This window comes from Schistocerca serialis, chromosome 5 (assembly GCF_023864345.2).
Source record: "Schistocerca serialis cubense isolate TAMUIC-IGC-003099 chromosome 5, iqSchSeri2.2, whole genome shotgun sequence".
NCBI lineage: Eukaryota > Metazoa > Arthropoda > Insecta > Orthoptera > Acrididae > Schistocerca > Schistocerca serialis.
Window position 1 is genome coordinate 383,798,701 of NC_064642.1, and position 14,728 is coordinate 383,813,428.

General features: G+C 38.1%; 1 protein-coding gene across 1 annotated transcript in view; it reads right to left on the minus strand.

Moving 5' to 3' along the window:
- Nucleotides 1-14,728, minus strand: part of LOC126481958 (E3 ubiquitin-protein ligase MYCBP2-like) — a gene marked incomplete at its 5' end in the record, with an annotated part of 333,248 nt that overhangs the window by 53,141 nt on the left and 265,379 nt on the right. The window contains one exon of the mRNA XM_050105921.1: nt 3,539-3,667. Coding sequence (XP_049961878.1) covers nt 3,539-3,667 — 129 coding nt within the window. The remainder of the gene's footprint in view (nt 1-3,538; nt 3,668-14,728) is intronic.

The following is a 14,728-nucleotide window of genomic DNA, read 5'->3' on the forward strand; positions in this document are numbered from 1 at the left end:
ATCCAGTTTGCAGATGACACAAGCATATTAGTCAGCGGGAAGACTGCAGAGACACTACAGACAAGACTGTCTGAGGCATTAACAAATGTTGTAAACTGGTTCAACCAAAACAAACTAATAATAAATAAAAGCAAAACAGTAGCATTAAATTTTCATAATATCAAGAGAAACATTGAAGAGGATATAAGAATTCAGATGTCAGACACGGATATTGCAAGTGTGCCTAATACAAAATTTCTGGGGGTCTGGCTACAGGATAATCTTAGATGGGAAACTCACATTGACAACATATTAAAGAAGCTAAGTACCATGTGTTATTTAATGAGAGTGCTAGAAAACTGCTGTCATAAGAAACTTCCTGGCAGATTAAAACTGTGTGCTCGACCGAGACTCGAACTCGGGACCTATTTTGATATTATTGTTTCGTTTATGTTTTCTTGCTGCAATATTATTCTGTAGTAGTGGGAGGAAGGAAAATTCTTTGTTAGAGTATCTGTTCTTACCAATCAAAATTACAAAAATTTAACTGGAAACTAAAGCATTGAAAAATTACTGGAATTCTAAAAAAAAATCCCAGGTTTTCCTGGATTTTTCCCTTATGAAAAAATTCTCAGGTTTTTCCCAGATTTCCTGGTTGTCCCAGGCCATATACACCCTGTTCTTTTGTCCACTCCACCCGACACAACCACGGACACCATTGAGCTGCAGTGCCGGCACAATGTATCTAGCCCAGAGAATGTATGAGGCCTGTTCAAAAAATTCCAGAACATTCATAGTTTTGCGCCAATAGCGTGTTGGAGCAAAATACGGCTCTGCACACACCTGTGTTTAATGTGTAACTGCTGGAAGTTTCATTGTTGTATGTTTGTTAGTTATTGTTCAGTGTTGTATTGAGTAGAACGTTGTGTCGCATATTTTGCGAATTTTGAGACAGCAAGAGTTAGAAAAGGAATACATCTGCATTAAATTTTTTTTATGAAACTCAAGATCTTTACAGAGACACACCAAATGATGCAGGAAACCTTCAGTAATGAGTGCTTAAACTGTACTCAGTGTTACGAATGGTTTGCACGGTTTAAAAATGGCCAGACGGAAGTTAAAAATGACCCTCATTCAGGGTGTCCTTCAACGTCTAACAACGATGCTCATGTTAGAACTGTCAATGAAATTGTGCATGCCAATTGAAGACTGACTGTCCACAAGGTTGCAAAAGAATGAAACATTTCAGTTGGATCATGTCATGAAATCCTGACACAGCATCTTGGAATGCATTGTGTTACCACCAAGTTCATCCCAGAAGACCAGAAAGACATTTGCCTTACAACCTGTGCAGAGCTTTTAGATCACGCAAATGACAATGAGATGTTCCTTAAGAGAACTGTAACAGGTGACGAGATGTGGGTCTGTGGTTATAATGTTGAGACCACGGTTCAATCTTCACAGTGTGTCAGGAAAAGTTCTCCAAGACCAAAAAAGCTCATTACGTCAACTCAAATTTCAAAGCCATGCTGATAGTTTTAGTTGACTTTGAAGGATTAGTCCATCTCGAATTCAATCAACGGTACTATCAGGACATGTTGCAATGCCTGTGAGAAAATGTGAGAAGGAAATGGCCTGAAAGGTGGCAAGACAATTCATGGCTATTGCATCACAATAACGCACCCCCACTTTCATCCCTGTTGGTGCATGGCTATTGCACAAAAAACAAAATCACTGTGCTGATTCATCCTCCATACTCTCCAGACCTGGCACCTGCAGACTTTTTTTTATTTTCAAAGTTGGAAACCCCACTCAAAGGGTGAAGATTTGCAACAATAGAAAAGATAAAAGAAAAATTGCAGACAGTGCTTCACGCGATCCAGCAAGGGGCATAACAAGGCTGCTTCTGGAAGTGGAAATGGTATTGGGAGCAGTGTAAAAATAGTGGAGGGGAGTATTTCAAAGGAGACCATGCACAATAAGTAAAAGGTAACTGTAGAAAAATTTTGTGGACAAAGTTCCAAAATTTTTTGAACAGACCTCACATACATGCAGGTGTATGTGTATCTTATTACCTCTGAAGAAGAATTCACCCAAAAACTAGTAATGTTCTCAGTATTGTTTATGTGTCTGTTGACATTTTAACTATATGATAAAGTGTTACCATTACTCATTCTATTATTCACATTCAACCACAGACTTCTGATTTACCCATCCTTATGCTATGATATTTTTGTTTAAAAAAACTTCAAATCAGTATAAAACACACAGTTTATGCAAAATCCTGATTTAAAAGATCCTGCTTTTTATTCTTAGGTTGCAATTATCAATTTCTCACATACAGATTCTGTGTGAATAAGGAAGAATGAAAAACTAAAGTTTCCTTTCTTTCTTTTTTCTTTTACTGAAATCTGGAACCAGCTAAATATATAGCAACAGTATTTTATGTGGCAATTTGTCTTAAATATATTTTGTCACAGCGTAAATGTTGGTTGCCTGGGACAGTATTCCTGAGCGTTTTAAATGCACTAACATATTAAATCATGTGACTGGAATGCAATGTCTTTAGAAGAATGATACATGGTTTATAGTTAGTATCTGTGCAAGATTCACATTTCTCACATACATCTTCTTAATTTTGGATAGACTAATTTGCATTATAAACTCTTGTACAATTTTGATGCTTAGTTTCCCTTGTTCAAGAAGGCAAGTGGTGCTTCAGTTCTAGTCTGCTGGTATTTTACTATCAATTTTCGGCTGTTGATTGCTTTTAAAATAAACTGCTGTCGATTGCTTTTAAAATAAAAGTACAGGATATGATTACACTGCAAGATTTTGGCACATAGAAACTCCATGACGATTTAATTCTGAAATGGCATGTGGGAAATCCACAGATATAAAGGTAATATACCACGCATCACACCACAAACATGACGAAAAGCCAGCAGTAAACATATATAAGGTCTATTAACAAAGGAACTGAGCTTTTGTTACCCACATTTTTATTCTACTTACATATGTTTAATCCCTGTCTCCTTCAAAATACTCACCTACTCTCTTCATTTAATTATTCAAGTAATATTCCCACTTCAACGTACAGTCATGGAAAGCTTCTTTTGGAATGTTAATAGCCATGACAAAATCTCTTTAACATAATCAATTGTATCAAATATTCTCTTACTGTTCTCATAAGATGCATTACAAACAATTAAGGAATGTTTTCTACCAATATCTCAGCACATTCAGAAAGCATTAATAATCAAGAACCTTCATATCCTTTAAATGAATTGTAGCAATCTTCACTAAACTTAAAAGAACTTAAAAATTGAGCACCATGCTGTTCATTTTGTACTGTTACACATTTGTAAACAAAATGTAGCAAATGAAACCAATTAGGGGAAACTTAATTTTCAATCCAGAAATTCACATAAAATTTAAAATTATGTTTACTATTCTGCCCTAGGAGTAAAATCATAATTTTAATGATAGACTAACCTGTAGTAAGAATGTTTTCAAAAATCCCCATAAAATACATCTATTCAGCTAGATATTTGCTTACCTGTCTCTGGTGCAAACGAGTACGTCGATGCAAATGCAGGAATCGGTCACAATCAGCACACAGATTTCCACAAACGTTGCACTGTATTATTGCCCCAGTTTCCCCATCATCATGATTGCTGCATGTAGGCTGCAATGACAGAAATTATCTTTTATTTCATTTACAAATACATTCATGTGACGAAACACTTTTATCTGTTAAATTATTTAATTATTTTGTGTGAATCATATTATAGAGAACAGTCAAAATATACAACTATTAAATAAAGTAGTTATTGCAAACTGCTCTCATGTGATATATCAAAGGGCTGCTAAGCAGTAATAAGTGTTCACATTTCATTGTTACTGAAGGCTATTTTTTTTTTTTTTTTTTTTTTTCAATGAAAAGTTGGCTTATATCAAATGGAATTTTTTGCCTTAGGTATATTACAGCAACCACTATGCACAAAATTTTATAAATAATATATTTATAATTAGGTACAATTACCTTATAAATTACTGTTTCTATGTAGCTCAAGTCATATGTGGTAATCATTTAGATAGAGTGTTACACTTACAAATTTACCTGGTAATTCAAAATGGAATTTATTATTTTCTATAGTTATTATCTACATTACTAAATGTCTAACCCAGTTAATGGTTCATTTTACACATTCTCAGGTGGAGGTTGTCTTCAACAGCTTACAGGGCACAAAAATATGTATTCCAGTATTTCATATAATTACTGACCAAATTTAAAATGCTGTCACAACCAGCTCATTAAGAGACATAACCTTATGTTTCAACACTCTAAGACAAGTTTTACAGTTACAAAATTTCCATATGTTTTGAGGTAACTCATGGTGCACAAATTACCCAGACTACAATCATCCATTATTTGAGAATGAGAACGCTTAGTGACTTACAACAAATTTTTCACATAATTTCAAACCTTTATGAAACTTTTTCTCACTGATAAATCCCGCAAAATGATGAAATGAAAAAAAGTTCATTGCTTACTTCATTTTTGCTGTTCTTGCAGAAGTACTTCATCATCAAGTATGACAGTTTAATTTATGATTTCTTTACTAGTAACTCTATTTGCAACAACAGTAACCATATACACCACTGAATGTGCCTGTAAAATTATATTATTGTGCAGCCCATAGTCCAGGAGATATCACTAACATTGAGATGTGAGAAAAGTTAACTTTTGTTTAAAACTGACTGTAAATTATCGAGAGTATACTCATCCAGTGTCTGATAATGAAAGCACTTAGTGACTTCCAACAAGCTTCAAGGTAATTTCAAATCATTCTAAACTTTTTATCACTTACATGCATGATGTCAAATATTTAACTGATTAACGCTTGTAAAGTAATGAGGCAAAGAGATTATATATCAATAAAAAATAATAAAGATATACTCACCAAGCTGTGACAAGAGAAAACATACATAAAGGTTAAGGAAATGTGAAAGGACTGGTAAAGTTTATAAATCTTGTCAGTCTGTTTCCTTCATCCCTCTTCCTTCCCCTTCAATCCTTCTCTGAGAAGAAGGAGCCACTGGTTCTGAAAGTTTGCACATTTCCTTGACCTTTTTGTACACTTTCTCCTGCCCCCACTTCATGAGTAGATTTTTTTTCTACCAATTATATTAGACAAGGGAGTTTGTTTCTTTAAAGAATTGGGGGAAGGTGGTTTATTGATTAAAAGAATGAACATTTAGCAAGATATGGACCTCAAACTGGTTATTAGTGTTAAGCAATAACATGTATTTATTTTTCTTATGTTTGCAACAGAAGGGAGATGGTCGCATTGATAAACTATATTGCAGAAATAAAACTGAAACAAAAATTTGGGACTTGACAAAAGTATCAGCCACTGAGTCGAATCTTGTTCTTAAACAGCAGAAATGATCTTCCACTGACTTTATAGAATGGTTAAGAAATTGTACTGTTTGCTAATGACACAAGCATACTAATCAGATCCAAAATCAACCTTAGTAGACACAGCTCAAATGACAGGTGAAGAGGCCTGCAACTGAGTCACAGCAAACAACTCTATAAAAGAATGATACGCAATTCCACACGAGTCAAGATGACCTGCTAGACCCAGAAGTAGTCAATAATGGTCAATTACTAAATAAAACATTGTGTGTAAAATTATTTGAGGCCCAGCTATATAACATGTTAAATGAAGTCAACTAATAAATAAAACTAATCAAGGAGATCATTTCACCATGTTTGTATCTTTAATTGTATTGGGCTAAAGACCTAAAGACAAGGGTATTGGCGTATGTTGTACATTTTCTCTCAGTTTTGACTTAAAGAATGCTCCTAACATGAAAAACACAAGTGTGAAGTAAGAATATCATGAAAAGAAGATAACTGCAGTCTTTCGGAAGACTCTTTACGGATCTTAAAATTCTTATACTAACATCTCCGAACATTTACTCCTTAACAGTTTTTGTGGCTAAGAACATAAATCAGCTTCAGCTGAACTGCAGGCAGGCACAACAAAAATGACTTTCACACCAAAAACTTTTGGCCAATGGTCTTCGTCAACAATAGACACACATACGCGCGCACCCACCCACACCCACACACACACACACACACACTCACACACGCACACACACGCACACATGCACGCGAACACAACTCACACACACGACCGCAGTCTCAGGCAACCGTGTGGTTTCAGTTGCCTGAGACTGCAGTCGTGTGTGTGAGTTGCAATTTTGTGTGTGTGTGTGTGTGTGTGTGTGTGTGTGTGTGTGTGTGTGTGTGTGCGTGCATGTGTTTGTGTGTCTATTGTTGACAAAGGCCATTGGCCGAAAGCTTTAAGTGTGAAAGTCTTTTTGTTGTGCCTATTTGCGACTCAGCATCTATGCTATATTGTGAATGGCAACTTTCCTTCTCATAATATTGTTACATTCCATCCTGAATTTTCCATTGTTTGATTTCAGCTGAACTGTAATTTACACAACCATAATGCATGGCACATAACAAATTTTATGCAGACTTCGTCTCCATGACAAGGATTTAGTGTGTCCTCTGATGCAAAAGCCTTCAATAAACTCCCGTATGAAATAAAGCAAGAAACTGGGAATTCCTGCTAATGCAAAGAAAATTAAAGACAACATTTCAATCACTCCTTCTACAAATTACTTAATTATTTTGGTTCAAAGATGGAAAATTTCTATTTCATATGTGCTTGGCAAGCAGCAGTGTTCATTGTAAAGCTGCATGCAAATATCAGTGCACTGTAAACAGCCCTGTCTTGTTACAGGCATTGGAAAACACCAGTATGAGATAGAAATAACCAATTTGTACAGGTTTGGAGGCTTCAAAATGATCTTTGGAAGTCTACAACAACAATAACAATATGAGATAAACAGCTGATAATTAATGTAACATCAGAAGTGGCAGCTTTCTTCAAAGAAGCAGCTGTCCGCTAGTTAATTTACTAGGTAACATTTCATTTTCACATGCACAAATAGTTTTAAGCAGGATAATAACAGCTCGTTGGTAATACAATGTACAGATTAAGTTTCTAAGAGGCACTTCTCTTTTGTTAATATATACTTTGATTTGATGCACATCCCTGAAGGTCCTCCATATCAATGGGATCTATGGAAGATGTTGGCTGAATGAATAAATTTCAGAATAAGTCCCTGGTAGAGTTGTTTCACACTGACCAAGAAAATATTCCAATGAGGTAGATAAGAAGTGAAAATAAGAACAACATATATATTGTACTCATCATTTTTTATCTATCCAATTAAATAACTTTATCAATAATTGACTGTTTTTATTGTAACATACATATTGTGTAATTTCACACTTTCCTGGCATACATTCTCCTTCTGTGATTCTTGGGTGTACTGTCAGATCCACAATATTTTGGTGAACAACTGTTCCAATATTGTCAGGTGGTGCTGATGGAACGAAGTGTCTGCTGCAGATTCGTGGTATTTGTACCTGCCAGTCCAGAGTTCACCTGCACTATGCCATGTTTGGGGGTTGGGATGAGTGTTGGTGTGACAGTGAAGGGAGGAGCCTCAGTTGCCTTCCGACCTCTGCCCCTGTCACATCTCACCTCATGCCTTGCTCAGTTGGAATCCAGTATCCCCGTTGATTAAATTATCGGTCATACAAGTTTCAATTGCTTCTTTTATAATGTTTTCCCAAAATTTACTGGTGGCAGCCAGGATTTTTGATTGCTGGTAATTCATTTTATGTCGATTTTCAGTGCAGTGTTTGATTATTGCAGACTTGTTGGGCTCCAGTCAACAAGTATAATGCTCATGTTCTATACATCAATCTTCAATTGTACAGATTGTTTGTCCAATATAAGCTTTTCTGCATTCACAAAGAACTTGGCACACATCCACTTTTTTGAGATTCAGGTTGTATTTCACTGCTCCTAATAAAGATTGTGTTTCAGCTGGTGGAAGGAAAACAATTATTATGTGGTTTTTTCGCACAAGTATGCCAGTTTTTAAGGATACCTTGCCTGCAAAGTGCATGAAAGTTGTGTTCTTATCTTCTTCTTCTTCTTCTTCTTCTGTGTTTTCATCTTCCATGTCACTCTTAGGGCTCTTGAGTAACAAATTAGTTGCTGTATCCATTCTCATGGAAGACAGATTCCTGGTGAAACAGCTCTGCCATCAGAACTTCTTCATCTCAGATGGAGTATGTCCAGTGTATCAGTGTTGAGCACTCTGTTCTTCTGCATAGGATGGTGGCAGCTGGAGGCATGGGGATATAGATCAGTACACGCTTGGCTTACAATTTATATAGTGTACGAAAGGGCTATTGGGCCTATGCTGAACTAGGACATCAAGAAAAGGAAGTTCACCATCTTCTTCTATTTCCACAGAAAATTGAATGTTTTCATGGATGAAATTCTGAAGTTCTAAGAAATCCTGTGTCCATGTGCCATATGGCAAAAGTGTCATCAGTGTACTGAAAGAAACAAATATGTTTTAGTTCAGCAGTTTCCAGTGCTCATCCTTGAAGTACTCTATGGACAGATTTGTTACAGCTGGCAAGAAAGGGCTGGCTGTGGCTATGCTCGTAGTGTTGTCCATTATAACAAAATAAACAGTGTCAGAACATGTCTAAAAAGTTCTGACAGCTCAGGGCCAAACATCTCACTGATTAGTTTTATGGAGTCTCCAAGAGGGTCTTGAGTGAAAAGCAGGAGAACATCAAAGCTGAACATAATGCCGGACTCCTGCAGCCTTACCTCTTCAGCCAACGAATGAAATCTTCTGAAGTTCATATGTGACAAGTACCCTTACCGATGTGCTCGCCCAACAGATAGCCAGATGCTTTGTTGGGATATGTTGGTGTTCCAGTGTTGCTCACTATTGGTCATGTGCCTTCCTTGTGGGTCCCCGGCATGCCATACAATTTGGATGGTACAGCAATGCACTGGCGAAGTGATTTGGTGACATCACTGGTGAGTGCCCTATTTTTTAACAGGGCAGAGGTGCTTTGCTGCACTTTCTTAGTTCAATCTGCTGCTATTTTCTGGTATGCTGGATTATACCTCTAGCACTTTTCGCTCATAGTCCTTGCATTGGAGGGGAACTGTGGCACTGCTCTGATTGCCTGGGAGGACAACAATTTGTTTGTTTTCTCAGAGTGTGAACATGCTGTCCTTTTTGTTTTGGAAATGTTCCATGGCAGAACCAAATTGGTGAGATTTCAGAAGGTTTTCTGATGATTTTCCTCTGTGGTATTGCTTGGTACTCGTCGAGTTGCCTGCTTCACAGTACACACAATCTCAGCAACTGGGAGATATGTAGATGTTGGCACGAAGCTCGTTCGTTTCTCCAATACCGACATCACTGTGTCATCCAGTGGTTTTCCTATGAGAGTGGTCACTGTGTGTTTGTTGGCTGCATCATCTACTGACTGCTTCACAAAAAAAATCGAGAAAACTTGGCGATATGACTCTCGATTTCTTGTATGCAAATACAACTGGATCTAGGTCACTCTGTCAACCCACTCCCATGAATCTGCAGAGAGTACAGAGGATATCTGCATATGAAGCGTTAAGAGATCTCTGGCATTAACATCATGCTGTTGTCGAGTGAAGGGGATCCCAGCCCTGACCATGGCCAGGCTAACTCTTTGTTAGAAGTGGTTAGCTGCAGGGGTGCTGATGAGATGTGCCACTTTGGTGAATGTATGTGTGGCACCTTCATCCTGACACCTTAGCAAAATGGTGAGACAGCTTGGCAGCAGTCTTTTCTAGTTGCCAAGCTTATCAAGCTTTTTCATACTGCCCACTGAGATGGTTAGCAAGTGATTTGAGACTTTCACATTAACCAAGTGCACAAGTATGAAATGCAGACTATTTGTGTAAAAAAAACATGTTAAATTCAGAAGAATGTAATTAGTGCTTTATTCAAAGTATGCTCCATTATTTGTTATACATTTTTCCAATCTTTTGGGCAATTTGTGAATAACACACCAGTAAAAATTTTCCCCTTTTGATGCGAACCATTCATTGAGCCATTTTTTTCACATATTCATACAAACCAAAGCATTGCTCAGCAAGTGCGTGATCCATCAATGCAAACAAGTGGTAATCAGAGGTAGCCAAGCCTGGTGAGTAAGCTGCATGGGGTAGAACTTCCCAGTCAAGTGCTTCCAATGTGTCGCGAACCGGTTTTGCCATACGTGAAGGAGCATTGTCCCGAAGAAAAATGACAAGTACCGGATGGTTCAAATTGGTCAATAGTTGTTGGTAACATTTGGTATTAACCATTTCTCCAGGTTTTAGCAGCTCATAGTATACCATGCCCCTTTGATCCCACCAAACACAGAGCATCGTCTATCTGCGAAAGTGATTCGGTCTTGTGGTCAATGTGGATGGTGTGCCTAGGTCCATCCATGATTTTTTGCATTTGGGATTCTCAAAATAAATCTACTTTTCATCCCCTGTAATTACACAAAGCAAAAATAACTTCCTTTTGTACTGAGCAAGCAAAACCTCACATTTTTTTTGTACATTTCCATTTGCCCATTTTTTAACTCATGTGGTACCCATCTACCAGTCTTTGGAATCTTTTCCATCTCTCGTAGCTGATTGGCAACAGCTTGTTGACTAATGTCCAATTGCTCAGCAAACTTTTTTTGTGTTTGTGAATCATCTTTTTTCAGCAACGCTTCCAACTCCACAGCTTTGTATTTTTTGGCAGTTTTCCACGTTTCTTGTTTGCAACATCAAAGCCACAATATTCGAAATGCTGAAGTCGTTATTCACATGTATCTTGTGATAAAGCATGTTCAGCATGCTCACCATAAGCTTCCCAAAGTAATTGGTATAACTCAGCAGCAGTTTTCTTCAAATGCAAACAAAAAATTAATGCTGTCTACAAATGTCCATTGTTTGGCATAAATTTTGACGTATTGAACATAACAACACCACATTTTCCCAATTTATCACTCATACATGTCTGTCACTTGTTGATGACAGAACAAAATGGTGCAGTGTCAAATCTTTATAGTACAAACCGCATTAGTGCCACATATATTGCCTGAAATTTGTATTTCATACTTTTACATTTGATATATTGCTTCCATGGTACTCAAGGGCACTGCTGAATCCCCAAGAACGAGTTGGAAGATGAAAGTACAGAAGAAAAAGATAAGACCACCACTTTCAGACTGTTTGCAGGCAATGCATTGCCAAAAACTGGCAGACTACTGTGAAAACACCAGATAACACCAGTTTTCCACTCACCAGCCAATACACAAGCTTTATAAGAAACAGTGAAACATGATCTGGGTCTCAAAAAGGCAGGGAGTGTACTTTGTTCCATGTGAATTTCAACCCTTATATTGACAAACTTGAGTGCCATATCCACTTACTGCAGCCCAACAAGTCTGCAATAGCAGAATACTGCACTGAAAATGGATTAAGATAAATTAGCAGCAAATGAGACTCCTGGTTACCACTAATAAATTTTTGGATTGCATTTTAAGAGAGCCAATTGAAATGCATGTGAATGATAACCTAATCAACAGAAATACTGGCTTCCAAGTAAGCAAGGCACGGGAACTAATACTAAGCTCCAGCAATGCAAAACGAGACTCCCAGGTGCAAGATGTGGTAGGGATGACAGATGGAAAGCAATTGAGACTCTTCCCGCCACCATCACAGCCACACGCATCCCCGCCACCAGGCACAGCAGAGCGCCATAGACACCAGAAATCTGGACCAGTATGTATAAAAACTGTGAACCCATAGCAGACAGTTCATTCAATCAGTACCATCTGATCACGGCAGAACAGCTGTCTGCAGAAATATTGTGGACTTTCGACAAGTGTATCCAGCAGTACACCCAAGAATCTCGAAGCAGCATGAGATAATTATTTATGGCAAATTTAACAGTATTTCAGTTATCTTTTAAGTCTGATATCCAGCTGAACACAGAAGTTTTACAGTCAAGTTCCGCTTGTCTCTTTCAAATCATATAATGTAGGCTTTAGAACTACTGCAACTAAAATATTTGCTTTAAACCAATTATAAACCTAGTCAGGCTCTATCTTAATAGCAGTTGTTTTCAGTGACTTTTGGCCTAATATCAGAATGCTAATGTCCTCAGCTAAAGAATGTGTATCACCATTCATTTTTATGTACTGTGTGAATTCCTATCTAAATTAATGGGAACGATTTGTTGATGTGTATCAGAGTGGTTGTTCATCCTCTTTTTATTCAGATTATGTGAATCATGGTTTTACATTTTTTACTGTTGAGTCAATTAATTTCAAGGTTTAACAAATTCTCATGTTTTTGAGTAAACTATTTAAAGAATGTGCTGACCACAACAAGTGCGAGGTGCAGCTGATGTTTTAGAACCCCTGAAACAAATTGTATGGCAGGGTCTGGAAATGTTCATTCCATACTTGCTCGATTGGGCTGTCTGTCTCAGTGAACCAGGAGTCTGGGTGCCATGTGATCTGACCTTCGACAGTCTTCTCTTCCTTCTTTCTCTGTTCCTCCCACTTGTTGATGTATTTAAGAGCCCCTGTGTGCCAGACTTGAAAGGCAAAGTAGGAGGCTGCAAATGTAGAACTGGACACAAACATTCTCTATGGGAAATTTCAGTTACCTCTTGTGGAAGGTTCACTCTCTTATTTTTAATTGTGCCATGATTAGGGCTACTAAACCTTATTAATATTTCAATGAGAATTTGTAAATGGCTTCATATTTTTCTAAAATGATCGTTAACAAATTATTTTGAGGTGTATAGCAGATTAGTATCAAATTGTTGTTGAGCTAGCTGTTATGGGAATGACAGACATCTGGCAGCAAAACTATCAGAACATACAAAAAAATTGAAGGAATTGTTAGTTCTATAATCTTTTTTCCAGCAAAATTGTCTTAACACTGCACACTGGACAACAGAAAGGCATAAAGTTTATTAACAATAGCATTGTAGTACAAAGTACATTAACAACAAGTGAAATCTTCTACAAGATTATTGTCTAAAATAGTGATGCTATGGTTTATTACTTCCCTAGTCTCTAACCTTACATTATCATCACGAACAGCAGAACTGGAAGTATGTAACCCCTCTCAGACAGAGTGCCCAAAGTGATTACATCTACAGCTTTGCTGCCAAAGGTATGCCGTCAGCACTTTATATCAGTTCCAGATCACGAACTTTAGTCACAGTTTTCAATTAAATTATCCAGCTGCTTTGAGATTCACATATAAATGGACATACAAGGTGTGATCAAAGAATAATAGGACTTCTTCAATTTTGCGGGCTTTATAATCCTATTTTCAATTTTTTATTTTTATTTATTTATTTACTTTATCTTGTTGGTACACATGTTCCTGATGCATATTTGCATTTTCAGCTGTTCTGAATATTTACTTTATTCCAGAATGAAATTCTCACTCTGCAGTGCAGTGTGTGCCGATAGGGTAGCTCAATTGGTAGAGCATTTGCCCACAAAAGGCAAAGGTACCGAGTTCAAGTCTCGGTCCTGCACACAGTTTTACTCTGCCAGGAAGTTTCATATCAGCGCACACTCCACTGCAGAGCGAAAATTTTGTTCTGGAAACATTGTTCTGGAAACATCTCCTAAGGTGTGGCTATGCCATGTCTCCGCAATATCCTTTCTTCCAGGACTGCTAGTTCCGTAATGTTTGCAGAAGAGCTTCTGTCAAGTTTGGAAGGTAGGAGATGAGGTAGTGGCAGAAGTAAAGCTGTGAGGGGTGTGTTGTGAGTCATGCTTGGGTAGCTCAGTTGGTAGAGCACTTGCCCATGAAAGGCAAAGGTCCCAAGTTCGAGTCTCGGTCCAGCACACAGATTTACTCTGCCAGGAAGTTTCATTTATTTTTTGGTTGACAGTCGAGAAGGGTCTAGTGTTTTCAAGTGCTTGGTGAATTTTTACTTTTGAAAAAGATGGATCAAAGAATTTGCATTAAATTTTACTTGAAGAAAGGAATGAAGTGCAACTCCGCATTCAAAATGTTGACTGTGGCCTTTGGTAAGTCTACTATGAGTAAGGAAAGGGTTTATGACTGGTACGAACATTTTAAAGAGGGCCAAGAGGGCGTTGAAGATAACAATTGCACGGAACACCCTACCACATGAATTACTGGTGACAATGTGGAAGAAGTAAGGAAAACGGTTCTGGGAAATTGCTGAATCACCTTCAGAGAGGTTGCTGATGATGTAAGTATATTCTTTGGCTTATGACAATGATATCCTTCGTTTCAATGACTGCTTCACAGACTGTGCCATATGGATCCTTTTTTTTCTCACCATTTCTGCTACTCCTCCCCCCCCCCTCCCCTCACCTCTCCCCTGACCTCCAACTAACCTGCAGCACTTCACTGTCTGCCACTCCCACCACACTATCCCTACCCCTCCCCACCCCAGCCACCTTCTTGCCTCCACCCAGTCGCCACTCCCATCAAGCACTGGTGCTGCTGCTTGCAGTGTGGTTTCTGTTGCCTGAGACTGCAGTCGTGTGTGTGAGTTGCGTTTGCGTGTCTTTGTGTGTGTGTGTGTGTGTGTGTGTGTGTGTGTGTGTGTGTGTGTGTGTGTGTGTGTGTGCGCGCGCGCGCATGCGTGTGTGTGTGTGCGCGCGTGGGTGTGTGTGTGCGTGTGCGTGTGTGTGCTCTATTGTTGACGGATGCCTTAGTGGCCGAAAGCTTTAATTGTGCGA